General features: G+C 31.3%; 2 protein-coding genes across 2 annotated transcripts; both read left to right on the top strand.

The window, feature by feature from the left end:
* Positions 1-3,016: 3,016 nt before the first annotated feature.
* Positions 3,017-20,125, top strand: LOC131850765 (uncharacterized). Its single transcript, XM_059201121.1, is given in 24 exon segments — positions 3,017-3,409; positions 3,412-3,519; positions 8,410-8,499; positions 9,260-9,313; positions 9,415-9,478; positions 9,959-10,093; positions 10,756-10,852; positions 10,964-11,096; positions 11,175-11,693; positions 11,868-12,008; positions 12,278-12,430; positions 13,060-13,162; positions 13,246-13,335; positions 13,405-13,484; positions 13,585-13,652; positions 13,914-14,132; positions 14,531-14,682; positions 14,964-15,018; positions 15,399-15,620; positions 15,964-16,161; positions 16,606-16,772; positions 17,214-17,267; positions 17,437-17,614; positions 17,929-20,125. Coding segments are annotated over 24 exon segments (3,264 nt in total). The 5' UTR covers positions 3,017-3,339; the 3' UTR covers positions 18,043-20,125.
* A 1,243-nt stretch (positions 20,126-21,368) lies between these two features.
* LOC131850744 (glyoxalase domain-containing protein 4) lies at positions 21,369-25,118 on the top strand. The gene is made up of 5 exons (XM_059201093.1): positions 21,369-21,670; positions 22,010-22,059; positions 22,279-22,544; positions 22,952-23,107; positions 24,562-25,118. The coding sequence occupies exons 1-5, from the start codon at positions 21,581-21,583 to the stop codon at positions 24,852-24,854; spliced, it is 855 nt and encodes a 284-aa protein (XP_059057076.1). The 5' UTR covers positions 21,369-21,580; the 3' UTR covers positions 24,855-25,118.
* The last annotated feature ends 987 nt before the right edge of the window (positions 25,119-26,105 follow it).

Genomic DNA, 26,105 nt, shown 5'->3' with positions numbered 1-26,105 from the left:
TTTTGTTTAATAATACAAACTGAACCTATGTGTTTGCAAACAAAAAAGTTATACGAACACGAAATAGCGGGCTGAACTAGTTTTATAATAATATTATATAGTTCAGTTAACCAGACGCTCTTAGCTCTCTTTTATTTCAGATGTTCAGCCCACATTATCATCCAGATTTGATACACAGTGCTAGCGTATATTTTTTTAAAGTTATGCTGCTATAAAATAATATTTAGATGATATATAAATCTTGTAATTTTCGGCAGCTATTAGATAAGTCATATGTCAGAGCAATAAGTTATTACTGTAAAAATTGTACAGTACACGTTGTGACAGTTTGTACGTTCTAGTATTTATACATTGATTATAAATAAAAAAACATGTTTGCTGCTTATCACTGAATTTTTATTTGTATATTTACGCTGAAATATCCCTAAATTACTATAAGTTTAATACTAATCACAAAAAACACTCAGCCATCTTGATTAAATGACTAATTAAGTGTAGTTACTTGCATTATTTATGGTGTTGGTTTCCAACCATTTTAAGAATTGAACAAAGAAATATCAATTATCAGCTTACTACCTTTTATTATGTACCCACATATACATCTTTATTGTAGGGATTACTCTTAGTAACTTATATGGCCTAGTACATATTTAGTATTGTTATATAAAAAGCGACAGAGCAATAAAACCGTACTAATAACCTTATCATATCACAATAGGCTTCACATAGAAAGGCTCGTAATTTATAACGTAAGTTGATATATTGTCTCTGTGGGATTACAGTATGTGGTAATATATAAATTTCATATTTCATAACATTTGTAAACTTTGCGGCCCGTCTGATGGTAAACGGATTGTAATAATAATAGCTGAAGAGTATTCTGAATTTGTAATGTTTAAGTTAGGTTCCACACACCCGAGAATAAATCCCCTCTCGATGGTGAGCTGTGCAAATGTAGTAGTTAGTTTTCTAAAAAATCTACTTTACCTATCTATAATTATAATTCCATACAGATCTTAATAAACTAAAAACTAACAGATATGTATGTTGGGGCAATTGATACAGAATCATGAATTTGTAAATATATTATTGAAAAGAAAATGAAAGGACACAGTCCTAGTTTAATCTACAGAATATGCGATTTGAGCAAAAAATTTGAGTCGTGTCGTATTAACATTTAAAAAGAATGAGAAAAGATCGTGGGTAGTTGCAAGGCTCTTAAATTATGATTGAGACCGAGAAAATGATAATTGTATTATAGACAAGATTAAAAATATCTAATGCTTTATATACACCTGAGACGCACAGTATTGTAGGCGTTCACATCCTACATTATCTAGTAATAATCCAGATGCGCGTGTAGTTAAATACCACATTCGTAATATAAAAATGGCTAGATATACTATTATTATAAGATATATATTAATTATAAGCTCTCATAACAATGAAACGGCTTCATATCTGCATGACAAGCGAAAATTAAAAAACGTACAAAATAAAAATATTTCAATTATGAATTATTCGATTCATAAGGTTTATGACAACATCATACTTGCGATGGTCGCGGTTTCGATTTTTGCAAGATACAAACATTCGTATTCATGAGTATCTTTGTTTGTATTGGCCCGCATTTTTTATGTAGATTGTCTATAAATAAAAAAAGTTTTAAATTATTTCTATTAGTTGCTTAGCACCCGTAGTACTAGCTCTACTTACTTTGACACTAGAAGACAACAGTTTCTTTTAGAAACTCTTTCGCTCTTAAGTGTCTTTCGAACTAAGTAGTTGTTGTCTTGGTTTAATTATTATTATTACATAGTAACTCAAATCCCAAAGTACCACGTAGAGTATTATTGAATACTATTTAGGTGTGTTAGGAATATCCATACTGTAAATTTCACCGATTCTCTCCGTAGTTTTACGCCTATTGCTTAAATTGGCTTAACACTACTACTCCAATTATTTCAACAAATCCAGGAGGATTGGCTTGAGCTGAATTTTATAGGATACATCTATCTCTAACTAGAGTACCTAAAGGTACAAATATCTAAATAAATTCTGTCGTTTCGCCTGTATCTCTATGTAGAGCTTTGAATGAGATCAGTAAAAGACTTGGATATAGATGTAACAGAAATGTGATTATTGAATTCAATGTATGGGGTGACCAGAATAAGCAATGAGTACCTATTTATCTAGGTTGTATAAAGGTTAGGCCAGTAGTGTGATGGAAAGTATGGATTTTATTATCTTAGACGTAACGACCGAAAGTAATTATTTAAATAAGATATTGAATATGACCTTAGATGGATATAAAAAAGGACTATGAGGAGAGGGGCTGATGTTAAATTTGATATGCACAAAAATAGAATTAAGCTTGACATAACAGCAGATAGAGATCAGTGAAGAAGAAACACATACTCGACCCGACTCAAATACATAGAAAAAGGTAAAGTAATGATAGTATAACTTAGTTTTGTTACTATTATTTTATAGATGTAGACATTGTACAAAGTAGTGAACATATAGTAGTGACTGAGCTCTTTTTATAACCTGTTTCATTTCCAGAGATTGATATGGCCCTGTTTGTATGAGGTATTACATCTTACTTCATCGGAATAGCAACGCATGACCTGTAGATACGTTACATGAGGAGGAGATATCTGTTGTGCTATTCATACATATATGTACATATACTATATATGTGTAGGCAATGGTTGAGACTTATCCATCAAATGAGCCCTCAAACTCAGCCTCATTTCAGTTACATAAAAAATAAAGCATAGTAACCATTACATATTATTTTAACATACACTGTAATTTTTTTTAAATCTCATTTTCTAGTGGATTTTCTTTAGATTTATCTTTGTAAATACAATTTACTTAAGCCTTATAGTGCTCGATATTTTAACATAGTTGACATCGCCCCGGTTCATACGTGTTATCGTAACACGTCATTAGCATTCAGGGTTCGCGATAACTTAGCGCGTGGGCGCCAATACAGACGCCACATTTCTTTATTTGTCTGTGTATACCTAATATACCTACTAGGTACTTTATATTTCATATACACACGTTGCTTCTCATCGCTTTATAAATATATATATAATATAGCTACAAAACATATTTACGTTATACTAAATATAAATGGTGAATAATGTATAGTGTTCTGTGAAAGCGCTGTATCGTTTATCAGTTATAACTTGATTGGTGTCCGAATGAAGTGCTTCAAGTGTGGAAGCTTCAAGGGCCTAGTGCTAATAACGCGTTATCTAATGATGATTGGTGTCTAACATCGGGTCGGTACGTCGTTATGTAGGCGGTGGTAGTGGCAACACGTGAATGGATGGGCACAGGATCGATAGAGCGGAGTGCGCAGGTCCGCTTCTATGTTTCACAGCTGGTGGCTTCTTCGCGTCCGCCAACAAAACGCCTCAACCTGTGTCTCAGTGCCTATTGTGAGGAACCTAAGTGCTCTGCATTGTCACGGATATGCTCAGAAATTAGCGGCTACTCTAAACGGTGCGTACAGTTATTCATTTGTACAGATAATGGTAAAATTTTACTGTGTAGAGATAGTTAGATCATTCGCCATGTCCGCGTCCACTACCATGAAACCTGTTACACGGGACTTAATAACAATTTCATTACCTTCGCGTTGATGTGGGTCTTTGTTTATAAACTAGAAATTAGTAGAACGATTTTATATGTTCTAACAAGAAATATTTTATTGAAATGTACTAGTGTACATAATGTATTTTAAATAGCCGCTAGTTCGATTGTATAGTACCTATGTTACTGATGTACATTTCATCGTAACTAATCAATTGCTGTATAGTTATCGAAGCTATTGCATTTTTACGGATTCATTGACATTATTTATTTTCAATTAAGTACTCGGTGTATACACCTACTTTAATGAACGAGATTGAGCTAGGAAAATTGAAATCGCCAGCCTGCGTGGGACGAAGCAAAGGGCATGGGTGCCTACGTCAGAGAATTCTATATAACTAGTAGCAATAGTAGACGTATAGAAAAGTTATTGTTATTATGTGTAAGATATATTCGGTATTACTTCGTTAAAATATTACAAGTAGGTACATTAATGTTAAAAATAACATAGTAAAATAGATTACAAAAGAATACATACTCTTGTCCCAATTCATACTATATCTCAAATATTACGATTACAAAAATAAGAGGTATATTTCTAATAGTGACTTATCTATTTAAAATCGAGGAGAAACACGTACAGAATTACAGATATAGCCGAAAAGTGAATTCCCTATTTTTGGCAGTTGTTCGAAATAAATATAAACAGACAATTTTATGGCTATCTTAATAAAGGTAGTCAGTCTTTTTCTCACTAGGACTAGATAAAAATTGTTTAGAAGCTTGAGCATATAAGGAGAATGGCACGCTAGCAGGTGTTGTTGGTTCTCCTGAACGGCGGTAATCACTTACCATCAGGTGTACCGCAAGCAAATGGCGTGAAAAAATAAATAAAATCACTGTCCAATATTAAAATATTGCTTTAATTATAATTAACAATATGCGGAGCTAGCAATATGCGGGGTTTCAGGAAAGTGGAGTAGGTCATTTCAGGTTTTTCATAACGGAAATAAATATTTGCCTTTAAAGGAGAAATAAAATTAAACCACAGAGGGTACCTAAGTAATAAAAGGCGGGCTCGAGCGTGGGTAGAACGAGCCACTTTATTTAGTCTAAATAAAGCACATTTTATTCAATTTCTCGAAGTAAAATACAAATAGACATGAAACACACACATTCCCATGTTCACTCTAGCTTTGTGTAATTTGTATAATGTTCAATTACTGTACCTAAATCTGGATACGAGGTTAGATATATATACTTTATTGTTGGACGTGATATAATTAAACATCTATTGTAGATATGGTTTTTATGTTCTATATACATGGAGAACCAGCAGTTACCTACGACTTCGTCTGCTTTCTTTTAGACAAATGAAAGCCTATGTTCGTCTTTATGATTAAAATCTATCTTTCTACCTAGGTGCATTGAAATACATTGCCGTTTAGTGAAAAAGTAATGGGTAAGACAGACACATTTTCGAATATTTAATACCAGTATGAATAAATGTAACTTAGATGTCATTTAAAGGGTAAGTAAGTTAAATATAAAAGATATACTTACCTACTAGAAAACTTTTGCTTTGTTGGCAATTTGCCTCGTCACGTCTGTAATAGCTCCTAGAGGGACATTGAGCTCTTATGAAATAACCCGTGGCATTATTGCATTCTTAAATTACGTTACATATTTATATTAAGACATTGTTCAATTATTTATCAAATACAATACAAAATCTCTCATTAACAACATCTTCTTTGCTTCATCTTATATGGTTGGGATCAATATAATACATATTTTCATAAGATATTGTTAAAATTGTTTTAATTTTATTACCATCCACCTTACGTTCTTAATTAAATTCCTAAGCATGTACCTGTACCCCTTATATTCTTTCAGCGCTAGCTTACATGGATCTTAGAACAAAATAATCTAAATGTAGCAGATACTAAGGTTAAAAAAAGTACCTATATTATCGATATATATATCGATTGTATTCATACTGTTAGTACCTGAAATAGATGAAGTATCATATTAAATCAGTAAATTTATTCTAAAACTCCTTCGTAATTTTTACTTAAATATCCATTAATCATTCAGTCAGTCATTCCAGTTCATTTGTAATCGGTTATGAACGGCCTGCTCAGTCGAGCTATAATTTTGCATACGTGTCCTATGTCATGAAAACGACGTGTACGATATGCATGTTGCCAACGAATTAATATTTATAAAAGCGTGTTTTTGAAATAATTAAATTGTTTTATGATTTTACCGCTGGGATCCGTTCAGTAACAATGTAATTATTTGCCTCCGAATACCTATCTATAACACAATCCATCCCATGGTGAAGGAAAGTTAAGTACATACTTGACTTGGTTATTATAGGATTATACGTAGAAATATGTGTAAACTTTAGGAATAAGTCAATTAAATATAAAATAATATGGAATCGTTGGTTTCCCAATTGCAATATCGATGCGAAACAATGTTATAAAGTGACAAATACAAAATACCTACTTGTTCGATTACATCGGTTCAAACTTTGTATTTATTCCAGCTATTCTGTTTGGATAGTATTGATTGGATTGCACACATTATTAATTAGACTGCATACTGCAAACATTATTGATTGGAGTGTTACATACATTATTAATTAGACTGCATACTGCATACATTAATGATTGGAGTGTTACATACATTATTAATTGTACTGCATACATTATTGATTAGATTGTATGCATTATTAATTGGACTACATACATTACGAGTATTGTTTAGACTGTATACATTATTGATTGGACTGCACACATTATTTATTGGACTGCATACATTATTGATTAGACTGTATATATTATTGATTGGACTGCACACATTATTAATTGGACTGCATAGATGATTAATTAGACTGCATGCATTATTGATTGGACTGTATACGTTATTAATGAGCCTGCATATATTATAGATTAGACTGTATACATTATTAATTGGCCTGCATATATTATTGACTAGACTGTATACATTATTAATTGGACAGCATACATTATTGAGTGAACTGTATGAATTATTGATTAGACTTCATACATTATTTATTGGACTGCATAGGTAATTTGTGTTTCACAATGAGTAAGGTTGCAGGTTTTCAACTCTTTTTCCTACATTTAACCCCAAAAATTATGTATTACAGCTAGGATTCTGTAGGTAAATATATGGGTAGTAAGAATGAAAATGAGTTTGTTTTGTAAATATTTTACGTATTTTGATGTTTCCTTTATTTTATTATTACTTTCGTTCTACATTCATACCCTGTAGGTGTATACCAATGTATAGTTTAAACTGTTAGGTGTACCTAACAGTTTAAACTATTATATTATGTTATATTATAATTATATATAATTAATAATTATAATTATATATTATAATTTGTAAATTACAATAAGTATTTCATATTATTTATATAGTCCTTTAGGTCTATCTATCGGTTCTTATTTATTTCTTATTTGGTTGTTGTATAAGTTTCTTACCCAATAGACTTTATCTTAGGTGGCAAATTTCTCAGTGTATGTTTTAGTGCCTCAAGTCTATTTTGAACTGTTTTGTTTTTAATAAATATTTAAATTACGACTTCTGTAATATAACAATACATTTCGCCAAGATATCTCAGGTTTGAGTGTCAAACCAGGACTGAGTGGTATCGTACCATCATCATCGTCCAAACAGGTAATAGCAATAAGGCGGGACCTTATTGCTATTACCTACTTACCTGTAAAGAATGCTCAAGGGTCACACATAGAATGTGATGATAATATGATATTCAAATAAAGTTCCGCTCTATTTGAATATCCAATCAACTATTTGTATGAATATTTTTATGTACAAAATATATACATACATGTATGTAATAGTCATACTTTATATACAGGATTTATTCCTATAAACTGCATATATTGTAAGAATATAATTAAATAGATGTTACTAATATTATAACGGCGAAAGTTTGTGAGTATAGATATATCGACAGATAGATAGATGTTTGTTACTCTTTCATGCAAAAACTAACGGACAAATTTTGATGAAATCTTGCAGTAATAGAGCTTATACATCAGAGTAACAAAAATCCATACTTTGTACTCACAAACTTTCGCGTTTATAATATTAGTAAGAGAAGATAAAATTACTACTTAATATCACATATCATTAAATATATTTTTTTTGTACGCTGTTTTGATAAAATGGAAACGTACTGCAAGCAATTACAAGCATGAAATATAGGTAGGGATATCAATATTGATCCAAATACTTCTCTCCCCACGAGTAATGGGTTCTTTGCTAATCAGTGATACCACATGATTGCAACACAACAAATACACTACGTATTTTTATTACATTACAGTATAGTTTCTGGAACCGACAATATGTGTGTGTAAAAATGGCAGCTTTAGGCACTCAGTTCTCTCTGCTTACCCCAAAAGCGACCTGGCGTGAAGATAGACAGACAATATAAATCGTAGGTGCTGATAAAAACATGGATGTATTATCGGTTATCTGGTAATAGGTTTATCTGTTCCAAAGTTGTACTTACCGTTAAACTTCTATTGATCTCGGCTCGTTTTTACAATAATTGTGTTGGTGTTAGTTATGTAAATTGAAAATATCCTTATTTACTATTCTTATCCACATATTTTCTATAGTTATGATAGACGCACTTTAACAATGTTAGGTATACTCCTTCCTTTATTATTATAAATTAATGTATTCAGCATTATGACATGGACTGTAGGTGATATTGCCTAAATCCTTTGACAGATGTGATGTGCCGCCTCTCATGGCGGCAGGCTTTGTGGGCGCTGGCGCTGCTGTGCACGCTGGCGCCCTCGCATGCCGATGGGAACATAGGTAAGATGATCTATTTAAATTTTTCTTCTATTCCTATATGTGGAGTAAGATAGTGACAGAAAATATTATTCGTTCAGTCTGTATCGTGCAACATTTACATAAAAAAGCGCCAACTTCAGTGCCAACCATGATTTTGTGAACACAAATATATATAATGTTATACAAACAATTTTTCATGTGAATAGACTCAATTGTGTTGCTGTGAAAACAATTTCAATTTATCACAAACAATTGTTGTCAATAACTACAACAACACATTCCTATTATATCAATTTTATACAACTTACCTGATAAGAGAAACCATATTCTATATAATGAGCAATTTTAATTGTATTATTATTCAGCAAATCTGTTACACCTAATTACGTACGTTATTCTATTTCTTAATCAACAGCTAAAGAGCGCCAAATTCAAATAATAATATCAATAATAAAGATTATGATGAATATTATATCTTAATTAAAGTCTATAACACTAATACTAAACTATAGTAAAGTAATAATGTTCGATTATTGTGACTGTGGCTCTCATTTTGTTTTTTATACATGTATATAATACTTTTAGATAGATTTAATGTCCTTAATTTACTTTCCCATTTACATCTTATTAGCGCACAATGTAAGTAGATAATATGTAGATGAGACGTGGGTATACAGAGTCGAGTGTTACCCACCCACATTAATACTTAACATTGAAATTATATTTCATTAATGATGTTTGTACAAAAGAAAAGGAAATAAAATTACTTTTTCAATCGCAGGTTGCTTATTTAGCGCGTCGTTATGCGTAGAAGGTGTGGAATGGTGCTACGACGGTAAGCAAATTGACTATCAGTACGTTTACTTTGCTTTGTTTCTTTAATGCTTTAATAAAAATTGCTATCCTCAAAATAAACAATTGTATGTATTGTTCCAGACTTTGCGTTTGGGAAGTGCATACTTATTTATGACGAAGAACCAGAAGACGGCTCTCTCTACAAGTAAGTTAACTATTATTAAACATTTATTTATCTGAGACACGAATATGTATGATTATCTACCCGGCGTCGTAGGTCATCGTCGATACTCACTGGTTATCTTTAATTAGTCGTATATTCGATATCCGCATAACACAAATATTTGCAATCATAATTATCTCTGGTGCTGCATTGATTTAAGTATTTCACTACTGACTTCATAGAAATATTATTTATGAGACAAATACATTGTCATACATTGTAATACACAGAGCGAAGTATACTTAATTTGACAACGATTGACAGGATAGCGAAATTAATTTCACAATTAACTGTGCCTACGTGTGTAATGCTATAATATAGATAGCACTAAAGTATTTGCATACTTGGATGTAAACTAGTAAAATTAATTTTATTGCTCTTATTAAATCTAATCTAAAACAACCTTTAAAATATGGATTTAAAATGGAAGAGATTTTGAAATCAATATGTTTATTGATTCAGGTATGATCTGAGCTCGGAACAACTCCAGTGGTTCGAGGGTGAGCTGCAGCGGCTGGCGGCGCGCGGCTACCGCTGGGAGCACGCTTACACCCAGTGCGTGCTACAGGCAATGTTGTACACGCTGCGACAAGAAATGTACGGTCTTGTTATTGTATTATACTTTGTTATTCTTAAATTGCTACTCAGCTAAATGTTCATTATTGTTCCGTATTCCGAACACTATTTTAGTACAAACAGATTGTAAATGCTCGCTTACTAGAGGAAAGGGAGTTCAACAATGCTGGTCACCAAGAAAAGCAGTACGGCTATTTAAATTTAGAATAAAAGAGTCAGTTGAAAATTAAAACTGTAACATTAAGGACGCTTCGAAACTTTGAATTTGTTATTTGAACTAGAAATAAATGAAATATATGTAATTGTCTAATAAGAGGAAACCAGATATTACGAAATAAAGGATTTTAATTCACTAAAATTGCACTGCCATTAACAATCAACTTTGACAATCAAAAGACAGAATAGTATTATTAAAATATGACAATGCTACGAAACTCATTACATTGAATAATCAGACAATAAAAATACACTCTAGAGTGTTTATTAAACTATAAAGTACATGTCGCTCCGGACGTCCCTGTGCAGGGATGAGAAAGTTCGGTGTTACTTTTCTGTACTTCGGGGTATTCGAAAAGACAGGTCTACCTAGACTACAACATTTCTCCTCCCTTCTACAAAATTTAATTTTATAAAATACATATTTTGATAATATCTGTAAATTAACTATAATTTTATTATTACAGAGATCCAGCTGAAGTCAATACGAAATTATGTGAACAGTTCGCTGACCCCAAACTAAATTCCGATCAATTCGAAGTAGGAGAAGATAATGAGGAAGAGGTACTAGACGTTAATTTATAGTATACATATCTATTGTCTTGGCAATAGATACTATTACCACAGATAAGATATTATTACATACATTACTAAGTTTGTTTCTTTTATACTTAGATTGAGCCTGATGAAACAGCATTTGTTCGTTTCACACCGAATTCAGCGCTATCCGACTCTGACTTTGCTAATGAAGTTTACAATCCGCCGTTTACTGCTGATGATGACCCAACTCCTTATATAATATCCAAAGGTAAGTGCAATATTAATAAAAACTATTTTAAATAATATTTTATATTAATATTATTAATACTTTTATTACACATCATAGATGATGATGAGTTACCATCAAATGATGATGAAACCCCAAGCGACAAGTTACGAGACTTAATGATGCTGACCACTAATCAAGAGTCTCCGATTATTCTGCCTTTTGAAGGATTTCGGGAACGTATTCAGGCCGAAAAAGCTGGAACACAAGACGCTGGAGGTATCCCAAACGTAATGATTGACAAAGAAAAGAAATCTCTTCCAGAAGATATAACACGACAGAATGAACCCAATGCTTTTCCGGACGAAGAACGTTTAGGTGTCCATTTTAGGAAATACAAAACCAAAGCTCCTCCTTACACAGCTGAATATATAACAGAAAATAGATTTTCCCCTCTCGATGCTGAGGTTCGTTCGAATGCTTTAGAAAAATACAAACAGAGTTTTGCGGAGAAAAATTTTCCTTTTGAATATGAAAACAGTGATATTCCGGAACAAAGAATTTATATAGATGAAGATGGATTAGAAGAAAGTCCATTTGATACAGGCAGTGGTGAATCTGATCCTTATCATCTAAAAGGTAATAGGTATTTTCTGTTTATATAATCTAAAATAAAATCAACTGTATAACGAATAAGCTTTAAAATTTTGGTACGTGCATCACGTCAGTTTAGATACGGCCCTGATAAAAATGATCGTGCAATCTGTAACTGGGTATAGATTTTTATTATATTTCTATTTGCTCATGTTACAGATCAAAATTCATTAGCACCTAAACCATCAAAGAATATGGAATATCTAATGAACTATTGGCGCGAAATAGTCGATTCAAAATTAAAACCCCAAGGAGCTTTGTATGCAGAGGGAGGTCCATTGAAAGCTGACGATTTACAGGGTGAGCTAAAATAATACATGTAATATAAATTACATGTCAACAATTTTTATTTTGCTTTACTGTTTAGTTCGCATTGTAAACAACAGCAGCATACACTCATTTATTCCAATGACCCAACATAACTATTTGTTTTATTCTTCTCGGGTGATATTTTTCCACATTTTATTTTTTTGGAGTTTTATTTCACATAGGCCCTTTAAACACGAGAAGTTCAGCTCTGAAGGATTCTCACACCGGAGTGAAGGTTACAAATACCGACGATGTTTCAGGTGAAAATTCCAAATTTTATCCCGAAGGATTTCAAGATTTACTTAATAATGACTGGGGCTTTAAACGTAGGGAAAGAGATGATGTTAAAAAGCCCGGGCCGCGCCTGGACGCGAAAACATTAAAGATTTTATACCACAATAATTCAGTGACAGGTTAGTGTCACAGCGGCCTGAGATAGCTGTTTTTAGAATATCGATGTTCCCTACAATAATTTTAAAATATGTCGTTGCATTGGAAACAAGAAACAATCCCTTTTAATATTTTACTAAACTTTATTTGCACTACCTATCATATTTTATAGAGAACACCGCACTAAATGTTACCTATATCGCGCACATTTTACTTTTTTAACATGATAAGCATGAGACTCGGCTCTTGTGGTCCTCCTTCCTTTTTTGTGTGAAATTTTATACGTACATCTATAATTGTAAATATGGAAATGAATTTATGATTGATATTATGGTCGTTATTATTTTGTTATATTTACATCTTCATTTTTGTCATGTATTTGTTTGTTGTTTAGATATAAGTGCATCAAATGTGTTTAATAACTTTCTTCAGCTTTAATAAAATGATAGATTCTATTTTGAAGTTTCGATTTCAGAAACCTTTGAATACTTTTATATTTATTTAAATGATAAATGGGAATAATACTTTGTACATTACATTAAATACCTAATCATGAAAGATGCTACGGAAACATGCATGTGTACAATCCTTTTGGTGTTGAAGATATATAGTAAATGAAGTATTAATTTAACTTCATATTTATATTTTTCAGCTCACGGATCTGCTAATGCACAAAAACCAGGAAACAATGTAGACCACGATCACAATGACTACGACTACGATCCATCTTATGCATATGTGCTCTTTAAAAATAGGTATTCGTTACTCTAACTCACTCGTAGGTTACATGTATTATTAAAATTAATTATCTCTAAAAAATATTTTTTGTGTATTACAGATTTCTCACTAATTGGGAAAAAGGTATCTCATTCATTGCACGACTTGAGGAGATGCTTGGTTTAGAGAAGCATACATTTACGAATCCACGGTAAGTGGCTATGCTATGTAAATGGACTAACAAACTTTATTAATAAACTAATTAAACATATCATTCTAGCGTTGATCTTGGAGAGGTCACATTCAAAGTGGAAAAAAATAGTAAAGGATACAATGCTGAAGATATTGCACGACGTGTTGGTAAGTTTTGAAAGAAATTACAACAATGATTTAATAAGTACACTATTCATACCGTACTTACCTACCGAAATGTGACAAATATATTACATTTTCTATATAGATGACATTAAAGAAGAACTGCGTCGTGAAACCGGTGCACAAGTTCTTTCCACCGGTGTTGGAGATCGTGTAAGTTACCTTTTTTGAAAAACTTAACTGAGAAATTAGTAATGGTATGTAAAATTATACAAGTGTATGAATTTAAGCGAATATAAATTAATACACCTATTTCTAATTAAATTAAAGATAATGTACAAAGTACATCAGTAGCTGTAAAGTAATACTGATTTAATAATAAAATAATTGTTCAGATTAATATTGCAATTGATATAAATAGTAAATGTAAATAATAAATGATATAAGAATTAATACAAAATTAATAATTTTCAGAGCAAACGTCCCGTCATTAGACATATAGAGTCACCAGAGACGCTCTTCTTAGGTATCGATCTACCATTATTGCTAGCCCTGATGGGAAGTCTCTCTGTTCTCATTGTGGCCGCCATCGTATTTACTGTCATGCTGAAATATGATTTTAAATCCAAAAGGAAGATGCAGGGGCTCTCAGGTGCGGCAGAAATTGATGCTGAGGCAACCAGAGACTATCAGGTATTTAAAAACGTCTATTTGAGTATTATAAATACAAAACGAGCCGTCATCGGGCAATTAATAGTTTGGATATAATTTAGAAACTTGTGTTGACTGTTCTTCGAAGGCTATTGATATTTACGATAGTCGTAGTCTGATTTCAATACTGGAATTAAACAAAATAATATAGGTAAATACATTTAGTACCGAAAATAAATTCCGTTAAGTAACACCTATTCGGATAAAATATAATTTTATTAAGTTATTAAATTTATTTAATTCATATGCAACTAAAGTTTCACCCGTGCAACTGTTGATGAAGTTAATGTTCTTAAACTAGTTTCGCTAGTATTACGATAACTTATGCAGAGAGTTTTAAAGTACATACTGATAAGTTATATCTATTTTCATTACACTAGGAATTATGTCGCGCTCGCATGTCTGGCAAGTGGACGGGACAGCAGACAACCACCCCAGCCCCAAACCCTGCGGAGGCGCCGCAGCGTATCACCTCCTTATCTCGAGAAGCTGATGTGAACTCGCCCTCCACGCGTTCCAGCACATCTTCATGGTTGGAAATTATTACCCTTAATATATTTTTGAAAAAAATGGAAATGTTACTCTTTTTATCTCTATTATAGGTATCGCTATATTTTATCTTTATTTCTTTTATAAATTTTTCATCAATTTGTAAATCTGACAACTCTACGTTTAGTAGTACATGACTAGAATATCATATAAGAACATAAATTGAGCGCAAAGCAGATAGATCTGCTATGATAGTTGAAACGTTGTTTCTTTAAAGTAGCAAATATAATATGAGTGTTATTTAATGTAGTCTTTTCTCTATAGGAGTGAAGAACCTGCGCTTACTAACATGGATATATCTACTGGACATATGGTTTTGGTAAATATTTTAAAGAATGTTTAATGTTTATTTTTAATTTTATTTTTGTCTTGAGTCTTGAATATGACTGAATATGATAAATTAGAACACAACGGTCCCAGTGATCTAACGGTTTAGCACGAACGACTTGTATGATCGTCGCGTCGGGGGTTCGATACCTCGCATGATGCCATTTGTATACTTGTGTATGATCTTGTTTATCAATACAAACATTTCTGGGTGTTTTCTATATATATTTTGTATACATATAAAAAAGTATGTGAAATATAGGCGCTGTGTGAAATGGCCAATATTATTATTATTATGCTATATTATTATTATAATACAATATATTTAGCATAATAATAATATAATCAAGATTAAATGCGAATTGCCAACAGGCGTATATGGAAGATCACCTACGCAATAAAGACCGTCTTGAACAAGAGTGGCGCGCTCTATGCGCATACGAGGCCGAACCATGCGCTACCACCGCCGCATTGAAGTCGGAGAACACTGGCAAGAACCGGTATGCCGATGTGCTGCCCTACGATCACTCCAGGGTGGCCCTCAATACGCTGTCCAACCACCTCGGATCCGACTACATTAATGCCTCAACCATTGTGAGTTGTTTGCTATAGTTAGAAAAAGTAATAATTAGAGAAAAAAAAACGAAATTTAGAAGTCTCTAAAGACTTTTTTAACTTTAGAAATTTGGTTAATTTTTTTATGTTTTCCTTTTACTTAAATTGTCAGTATGCAATTTGTAATGAGTACTACGATGAAGAGTAATTTTGAATACAATTTTCACTTATGAACAGCAATGAGAATTATACTCAACTTTTAAATATTACTCATATGTATATGTAAATATAAGTAAAACTGTTAAACATGTTTTTCTTCATTATTTTACTTTCGTTATTCTTTAATAATTAACAATGCTTCATATTTACTAATAATTTGTAGACTGATCACGACCCACGGAACCCCGCATACATAGCGGCTGCAGGCCCGCTGGCGCACACTGCACCGGACTTCTGGCAGATGGTGTGGGAGCAAGGCAGCGTGGTGATGGTAATGCTGACACGCCTTACCGAAAATGGTCAACAGCTCTGCCATCGCTATTGGCCGGAGGAAGGCTCAGAACTCTATCATATATACGAGGTACATGAAATCTATTCATATCGTTTGTTCTGAGTGAATAAAAGCTGAAATTTTGAAAGGATCTTTATAAACATTGAAGGTTACATTGATAAATCCGGAAAAAACTAATTCAAAATATTTTCTAATGCCTAAGCTCAATATAAATACAAAATCTGTTAATAAAATATATTTTTTAATCGACTCTATTAGTCCTTACAAAAGCGAAAGATTAACAGATGTTACTACAGGATAAAAGTTAAATTTAAAAAAAAATGGTAAATGCTTATCTTTGCCTTTTGTTATGTTGGAATATGGTCAGCGAAATATTAGTAGGTACTTAATTAAACCGTATATTTCGTCTGCAATAATAACATCAACAGTAAATAATAGAGTCATGTGGACCCTTTCAGCTTAACGTAGGTACACCGTAATAAAGACTACACTTGTTAAATTGACTGTTAAAAGGTACACTTGGTAAGCGAGCACATCTGGTGCGACGACTACCTCGTTCGCAGCTTCTACCTAAAGAACCAACGAACCGGCGAGACCCGCACCGTCACCCAATTCCACTTCTTGTCCTGGCCCGAAAATGGTGTGCCCGCTTCTACGAAAGCTCTTCTTGAATTTAGGAGGTAAGAAGAATATCCAAAGATATTAAAATCTTCCCCAAAGAATTTATAATTTTCCATTTACAAAACATCTAAGAAGTAGTTAAGTAGTTTTAAATAAAGGTATTCCTCTAAAGAGGCTATACTTATAATGTATTACAATATACAATGTATTTCTATATAGGGTAAAAGATTATGCCAAGATTAAGGTTTGTGCGACTTCTAACAAAAGAGTTATGTAATATGATATTTTTTTCTATATATATATCTTGTATGAATTAGAGGTCGTTAGCGAACGAAGGTGCCCGTCTTTGTTTTCAATTTCAATTGCGGCTAAGTATAACCACGAGGCACATGTAGTAAATCCGGTAACACATTTTTATGACGACTACTTTGCACAACTCTCATATTTGTTTTATTTTTAAATAAATTAAAATTTAATTTCGCCATATTCCTTTTTTACAGGAAAGTGAATAAGTCCTACAGAGGAAGGTCTTGCCCGATCGTTGTTCACTGCAGGTAATATTTCAAGAATATTTATAGTTTATCAAAATTAATGGAAATTATTTATTACTACGTACCTAAATAATTTAGAATCTACAATCTATTCTTCATATCTACTTCCATTCAAATTTTGTGTCTATTTTTTTTAAACAATTACTTAATTATACAAAATTAATTATTTCAGTGACGGCGCCGGACGTTCTGGGACGTATTGCCTAATAGATATGGTCCTGAATCGAATGGCAAAAGGTGCCAAAGAGATCGACATCGCCGCCACCCTGGAACACATCCGAGACCAGCGACCCCGAACTGTGGCAACCAAACAACAATTTGAATTCGTCCTAATGGCTGTGGCTGAAGAGGTAAAATCTATCTACCTTCCTTCAGTTTTATTACAATAAAAACTGTGTCATTTGGTAAAATAATATATTATTATTTTCCAATATGTTTGTGCATATCCCTCTGTAATACTATATTTTAACGTTAAATTTTGTTAAGACCCCCCCAGCTATTGGATAGCGAAAAAGGCAACAAACAACGGGACACGTTGTTTGTTGCCTTTTTCAGATACTCCTTCGTATTGACTCATATATATATCTATAAACAGAACAAAGTAAATTTGTACTTATGAAATATATCGTAGTCCTGAAATATTTTAATTTTGACTCTTTCATAGGTTCACGCTATACTAAAGGCTCTACCAGCCCATTTGCAACAGCTTCAAGAAAAGAAGGACAAGGAAAAAGAAAAGGAAAAAGACGGCAACAACAAGGAAAAACCGAACAATTAAATTTGCACCTCCTGTACTAGCAGGAGAAACACATGAAATTCTGACGGCTTACGGATTCCTCGATGTCTGTGTATCTGCGTGTCAGGTTGAGAATTTCGCTTTATTGTGTTAATATATTAAGGTGACACTTATTGCAAATTAGCTTATTTAATTACCTAAACTAAAGCCGATTCTCAACCTTGTCAATTTTATGAATGTTCTTTTCTTTTATTTTTAATTCTAGATATAATATACGTATTTATTTTATAACACATTTTATAACGGTTTGTAAAAAAAACTATGTACCATGAATATAAAATGGCCAGAAAAATATATAAAATAAATTTCAGGGGAGATTCAGAAGTTTCTGAGCCTTAGCATCTACAAATTACTACGTTTTGTACTTAGTTCAATATGTGCTACAATAAAGTAAATAAATATATTTCCCCCTTTTTAAAGCGCTGCCTGATAAAAAAACGTTACACTAGCAAGGCATTAAGTTACACAGCTTTTAATGGTAGAAATAGAAATGAAGGACTGCACTTTCCATTGTACAAAGTATAAGATGCTTAGAGATTTAGCTACCTTATACTTTCTTAAAAAGCACAGTAGGTTCTGTGCTTATCCGTTATGACATATATTTAAAAACATAATGAGTGTTTTCTTTACAATTGAAAAACTGAAATCGTTAATATTTCCTTATTTTAGCTTTTATCATATAGTTAAAAAATATACCATCGTCAATTGATAAGGTGTCTAATACAACATTTTATTTCACTTTAGCTATTACAAGTCGAAATCACGTTTTCGTGTATATTGATGGGTATAAAAATCCGAATCAATTTTATAAACCTACTTTCATGTGTCCCTTTCAGTAAAATACCTTTAACAAGTTGAGCCCAAGGTTACTGTACCAACTTTAAATATGTATGACGATAGAATAATAATTTTGTAGTTCGCACTGTAGTACCTACATGAAGCAACATATTTTTTTAGCATGGAATAATACAAATATAAACACAGTTAAATAATCGCCTACTGAAATTCGTAAACACGTTATATTTATATTTCTAGATTTTACATGAATTTGTATTTTATTTATTATAATTCATAGGTCACCAAAAATTGTTATTGTAAGTTTAAAAGAATCGTATTCTTATGTTTATGAAAGTATATTGACATTAAATGGGCATATTCTAAATATTTAAATAAAATGTTATATTTATTCATAGCGGTAATATCAACTGGCCTTTGTCTTTAAAAATGTTAGGGAGTGTTGCGACCAAAGATAATACCACATTTTGATTTCATAAAGTCAAATATATTTATAGTTACCTATGTAGGTACTTAATTATATTTATTAGATTTGTTATTGTGCATATAATGCATAGGTATATCTGTAAGTATGTTGATCTAGTCAATACCTACTACGTTAGTTTTATCCATAAATTTTATCTTTAGTTTTGTTATGCGTGTACCTACTTAAGTAACATCTAACGTATTTATATTTTTAAGTGTGAAATATTACACGTAACTAATATTCTACATATATAATATCTTATATGGAATCCATGCTTATATCCAAGTGTCTACCTACATGTCTAAAACTGACACAAATAATATCTTTACACAGTCATATCCTGAGTAACCGGAATACCTGATAAATTGATAATTGGAATAAATAAAACAAATTATTTACAGAAATAAAACAATAGACTTACTTATAAAAAAATGAAATTTGTATAAGATTATATTTATTGCATATTAAGGGAAAATGTAAAAAAAAAATAACTTACCCACGAAATTATGAATGTAGTTTAGAATTAAGAGAAATATATTTAACCGTATTTCTGTATGAAATTATATGTAGTTTTTATGTGAATGATTGAATAATGGATTTTGATTATTAAATTGTTTTAGGGAATAAGACAATATTCGTATCCTGTTCTCCTACATACTTAATTTTAATGATTTCTCTGCTACCTGCTTTTCCTATCATTTTCCTGGTTCCAAGCTGAATACGAAAAAATGAAAACCTTATATTTAATGCAACTGAATTTGTCTGACTCTCTGTCACAATACTACCTTATCTAATCTTTCTGTCCTATAAAATCAGAATTCAAGTATAATAGATTGTCAGAGAGTAAGGTGGATATTCAATAAACTACCTACCTACTTAAAAAAATTACGGTTTGCCTTCTCGGAGCCCGATTTCTTTCATGGCTATGTGTGAGACTATTCTATTTAAATAAAACATTTAAAATTAGAGAAATATTAACCAGGTTTTACAGATGCGTGTTTATTACTTTAATCGATTGTATCGACCACCATACAGTCTCACAAAACTATTGCTTTTAATGGTAAAAAGTGAAATAAAATTATAGTAGTATTAAAATGGAAAAAGGAAGAGAATATAATTTTTGCTGGTTTCATAATTTATCGGCACTAGATTATAGTGATTTTGATAAAAGTAAGTTACTCATCCAAATTAATTTATCCTACACTGATGATTTATTTAAAATGTTTAAAAAGAAATGCCGGCGTTACATAATCAAGACCAAGAAACAATATTCCATTTTATAATTACCTACCCACAAATGCACACAACAGACGTGGCGATTTTTATTTCTACCCAACAAGAATGAAAGAAAAGCAAAGTGTGATAATTAAGTAGGTGTTTTTTAATTAACATTATCATTATTAAAGATGTTCTGACATAGCTAAATTTAGGTCATTATAATACTAAAATTACATATTAAAATGAATTCTAAACCAATTAAAAAACAACAAATTCCAAGATAGATGAAGATTTTACGGCTCTATAAACGCAGAATGTGAGCGTTAAAACAAAATAATGTTTTTTTTATTAACTAGTTTACGTCCCTGGAAAAAATAATACGTCCATTGCAATATTACCAACTATGGTTATTTTACCCTACAAGTAAGGTAGTTTTTTTAACTACAGTGATTTTGCTTTCAATCACTGTATAGCGGGGGGGAAATTGTTAGTAATGTGGACTCATGACCCCATTGCTAGCAATGTACCATGTCAGGTTGACCTCCACGCAATTCCCCCTGGAAACTATCGTTATAAATTCCTGGTGAATTTGTCACGATGGGCTAACTGACCTAACCTCATGCTCATCATCCTCCACTGGTGCTCCGCCAGCGTAAACCGTTAGCGGAGGCGGAAGCTCCATTCCATTATCATCCATAAAAAAAACCACTGTATAGTTACAATGCTGGATATAAATTATAGCAGTTTTGTCCAAATAAGGGGCAACCCTGTAAGTCACTCTAAAAGACGTCTGTCACTTTGTGACTGACTGCTTGCTTTTGTTTTCTGAATCAGAACGTCACTTCTCTGTGTACGTATGGTTTGGTACTGTGTGTTTTCAACTGTTTTCTTCAGTGTAAAAATTTGGATTTCAATTTTTTTGCAAATTACTTTTTCATCATTTTATCATTACTCGTCAATTCAATAATTGCTAGAAAATAATAACAGAGATATTGTATTTCATAATAAAAAAAGTCTCAATTTCGTACTTAATTAATCAGAATGATTAGTGGACGTGCTTTACATTTTGTTTTCAAAGTTGCCGATAGAACCCTTACAGCCAAATTTTACAGAGATGTTCTGGGAATGAAGGTAAATAAATATTTTTCTAAATAAGCTTAACTAATTATGTATTATACACCGTCACGTCTTATGGTTTTCAAGGCCACAATATAAAACATCGAACCGGTAAACTAGAACTAATTTAGTTTGCGTTTCCTTTTACTATATTTAACGTATTTACATATTACCTTCAGTAATATATTAATACTTTTTGTATTTTTTTAGAATTGCTGTATATTTTTAAATGTTATTATTATATGATTCCATATTGATATTAGATTACAACTAATAATCTACTGATTTTCATAGTAGTAGTCATCTAATACAAATAAACACTACCTTTTTCTTCTTGGAAACTTGTATTTCCAGGTATTACGACATGAAGAATTTTCTGAAGGATGTGAAGCAACATGTAATGGGTAAGTGATATCTTACTAAAACAGAATAAGAAACAATGACAAAATTCAGATACATTCACTAAATTCAATCTTTAAAATATTATAAAGTTATAAATTTATTAACAGATCAGACTTTAATTTCATGTGTTTCAGTGTCATCAGTAAGCAAATGTAGAATAATATTATTTCATTTAATGCGCTACTACAATTTATTTACTCATTTTGACAATCATATTTCAGACCTTATGCTAACAGATGGAGCAAAACCATGGTAGGGTATGGACCAGAAGACACACATTTTGTTGTAGAGCTCACATATAATTATGGGGTGACACATTATGAACAAGGCAATGACTTTCTTGGCCTTACAATCCAATCCAGTGAGAGCTTACAAAGAGCAGCAAATAATAATTGGCCTGTAAAAGAACAAAATGGAATCAAATATTTAGAAGCACCTGGTGGCTACAAGTTTTATATTGTTGATAAACCACAGCCCTCTGACAAAGGTAAAAATACAATTAAATATACAGTTTTAAAATGTGTATCTACATTTTGTAATATTACACTGTAATATTTGAATTGCTTATCAAAAGAAGTTATGCACTTCTAGATCCTTTGTGCCAGAATATATTTGATATTCATAAATTATAGTGCCAACATATAATGAAATGTTGATACCCCATCAATCACCCTGACCGTTACATATTGTGTTTTTATTAAATAGAAATACTACAATTTGAAATAAATGTTTGTTTACTATATTGTTTGAATGGATTTTTTAATGCTGTTTAGTTAGTTTTATTGATGTAATTATAATATGTATCGTCATATTTTTGTACATTAATAAAATAAATCTTTACCATATGTACTATAATGGAACAGTTGAAAACATTTATATATTCATAATTTTCAGATCCTGTGTTAAAAGTATCACTGGCAAGTTCAAATCTGGCAAGATCTATAGCATATTGGAATGGACTTCTATCACTAAAAATATTTGAAAAAACAAATAAAACTGTTGTACTTGGTTTTAGTGAAGATCAAACTAAACTTGAATTAGTTGATATTGGTAAGATTTATAAATTACAAATATTCTACTTTAGGCCAATATCTCATGTAGTATAAAATAAGATAGTCAAAATATAAAATAACTTAAACATGAAAAACATTATAAGACTAACATCGGATTAAAATCTATAAGGGGTTACAGTATAGCAGTGACATCAAATCAATTTTGTAAATAATATCCTTGATTATATAAATGTTATAATTTTGCACATTTATAGTGCCCTATTTCTCCAAATTCACAAAAACCATAGTTGATAAAAAAATTTAAAAATGAACAAATTGATTAAAGTCAACCCTGGACAAAATGCTTTAACAGTGGCATAGCTGCTGTCGATATAAATTAAATATTACAACATATTTCCTTAATAAAACATGCTTGAAACTAGAACTTTGTCTTCACAGAAGGTTGAACAAAGGAAATAATAATATAGTATATGTAAATTGTATTATTTGTACTTAATATAATTTATATATGACAAGGATAATGAAATAAAATATCTCCTTTCAGTTTTCATGAAGTGTAATAATATTTTCTAAAGTTACACAATATTTTACTAAATTGAAGTATTTGTTCAACTTTATGTGTCAATGATTTAGCATATTCTATTAAATCATGATACATTATCCCTGTCTAGAAGATTGAGTAAGATAAGATAAATTATTATGTAGTCTGATTGTAGTTACTATACATCTGTATTTGTGTTGTATACATAATATGTAGATCTATGTACACTTATTCTAATAAATATATTTGTTTATAGCAATCCTCCATTAAAATAGTACTTAAATGTGCAGGTGTATACCAATATTATTATTGATTGGTGGATATGGGTATTGATTGATATCTTAAATTAGTATGTAGTTACAAGCTTGCATGTTACATACTATACATTTAAAAGATTAAAGAAATAACACGATTAATAAACAATCTTTATTGTCATTTATAGTAATATTTTTTTTTACAATATTCTAGAAAAATTTAAGTGTATTGCTATAAATGCTTAGTATTATATTATTGACATTTATATTAATATATATATGTAGTCATTATACAATTACTTGCCTTATCTATACTTCTATTGGGTTATAAATGATACAAGGGTATAATGCTCTATTAATACTACTAATGTTATTACATACAATAATCATTACACCGTAATGTTTGCTTTATTTATCTCAATAAAAATCGTTAACACTAATTATCAAATCTGCTTTGTCTTGTTAGTCTAAGATACGAGCCTATGAGGTCCTCTAAAAATATGTGACTTGAAGTCACTGTACCTAATATTATATATTTAAATTATTTCTGTATATTTATTTAATTATAGGTGTACCCATAACCCCCACTTAAAATAATAAACTATTTTTGTCATAAATTACAAATCATCAAAAAGTTTCACTTTTCTTAAAGTGGAACTTTCTGATAACCTTATTTGAATCATCAATTATTTCCAGGTGGCACAGTTAACCGAGCTAAAGCTTATGGGCGCATCGCATTCTCATGTCCATTCGAGCAGCAACCACTCATCGATAAGAAGATTCAAGAAGCAAAGGGAACTATTCTCACTCCACTCATATCCCTAGACACACCCGGTAAAGCTACCGTGCGTGTCATCATCCTCGCGGACCCTGACGGTCACGAGATCTGCTTTGTTGATGACGAGAGTTTCCGGCAGCTGTCCCAGGTTGACCCAGCCGGTGACGCCGATCTGAATAAGTATATCAAGGCAGACAAGTCGCGTGCTTAAACTTATACAACAAGTTGTTATTATTACACTCTTTTATTTTTTTATCACATCATATTCTACAAAAATGTTATTGATATTGCTTGTAACACTATGTCACTATTGTACATTTTCAAAGTGCTTTTCTTTAAATGTGGAAAATCTTCACCAAGATCATACCACGAATCCACTAAGGGATCCTATTGGAATATATGGCATTTTCACCTTCTTTAAACCACCACTACAACGATATTAGTAGCTACTAGTACTAGTACCATAACTAAGCTAGTTCCACACACAACATAAAAATAACTATTGTAGTTATTTTTATGTTGTGGTTATATATCTAATATTAACCTTATGCTAAACTTCATTACTATGTATATGTGACCTTATTGTAGTTATGATCTCTGTACAAATAAATATCATGTGAATTATTTTACATTTATATATAATCTACATCCAATTTCTTTGTTGTTACTATATTGTAATACTTTCATATATAGTATGTTGTATAGTTTATTCCAGTACTTAACTTCATTAGGTTATAATGTAGTAATTACTATATTTGTCATTCCAACTTTTATTAGTGTATAGATTATACAGCAATGGTACACAGTAACTCAAGCTTAATTATTGATCTGTTAATTAGTATTATTAATTATTGTATTCTGTTATGTGCTTCTATATTTAATTTTCATGATTAATATATATATAAAGTTATACCATGATCTATTTTTCTTTCCCTTCTTTATCTACTATTGAAAATTTATAAGAAATGTAGATAAATTAGCGATTTATCTGTATCTTCAACACACAAAAAGTATGTAATAATGTGATTTCCTTCAAACATTTTTATATCAGTTTCTGCATTCATATCACTTAACATTTTCAAACAACTTAAAAAAGGTGGAGTTCTCAAGGGAAACAAAAGTGACCACACAAGGAAAGTGAATCTAAGAGATAGAGCCGAGCCACATTATCTAGAGCACATTGCCTACACTACACATGCATGAAGGTGTTATTTACGGGTAAATAAATTAACTAAGTAGGTACCTACGATAGAAATTAAATAAGCATACCTATCTATTTAATGCGGCATTAAATCTTAATTGTATTTGAAAAGCAAATATCAAATACAACCAATATGCATAAATAAATTTTGTATTTGTATAAATAACTTTAAAAAGCCTATGAATAATGTCCGTTTTAGAACAAACATTTCGTTGAAATTACGCGAAAAGATGGACATCGCCTACGGCGGTTGTACTCCGA

This window comes from Achroia grisella, unplaced genomic scaffold (genome assembly GCF_030625045.1).
Source record: "Achroia grisella isolate CSIRO2021 unplaced genomic scaffold, CSIRO_AGI_Agris_v1 utg779, whole genome shotgun sequence".
Lineage (NCBI taxonomy): Eukaryota > Metazoa > Arthropoda > Insecta > Lepidoptera > Pyralidae > Achroia > Achroia grisella.
This window is presented reverse-complemented; position numbering and strand designations above follow the sequence as displayed.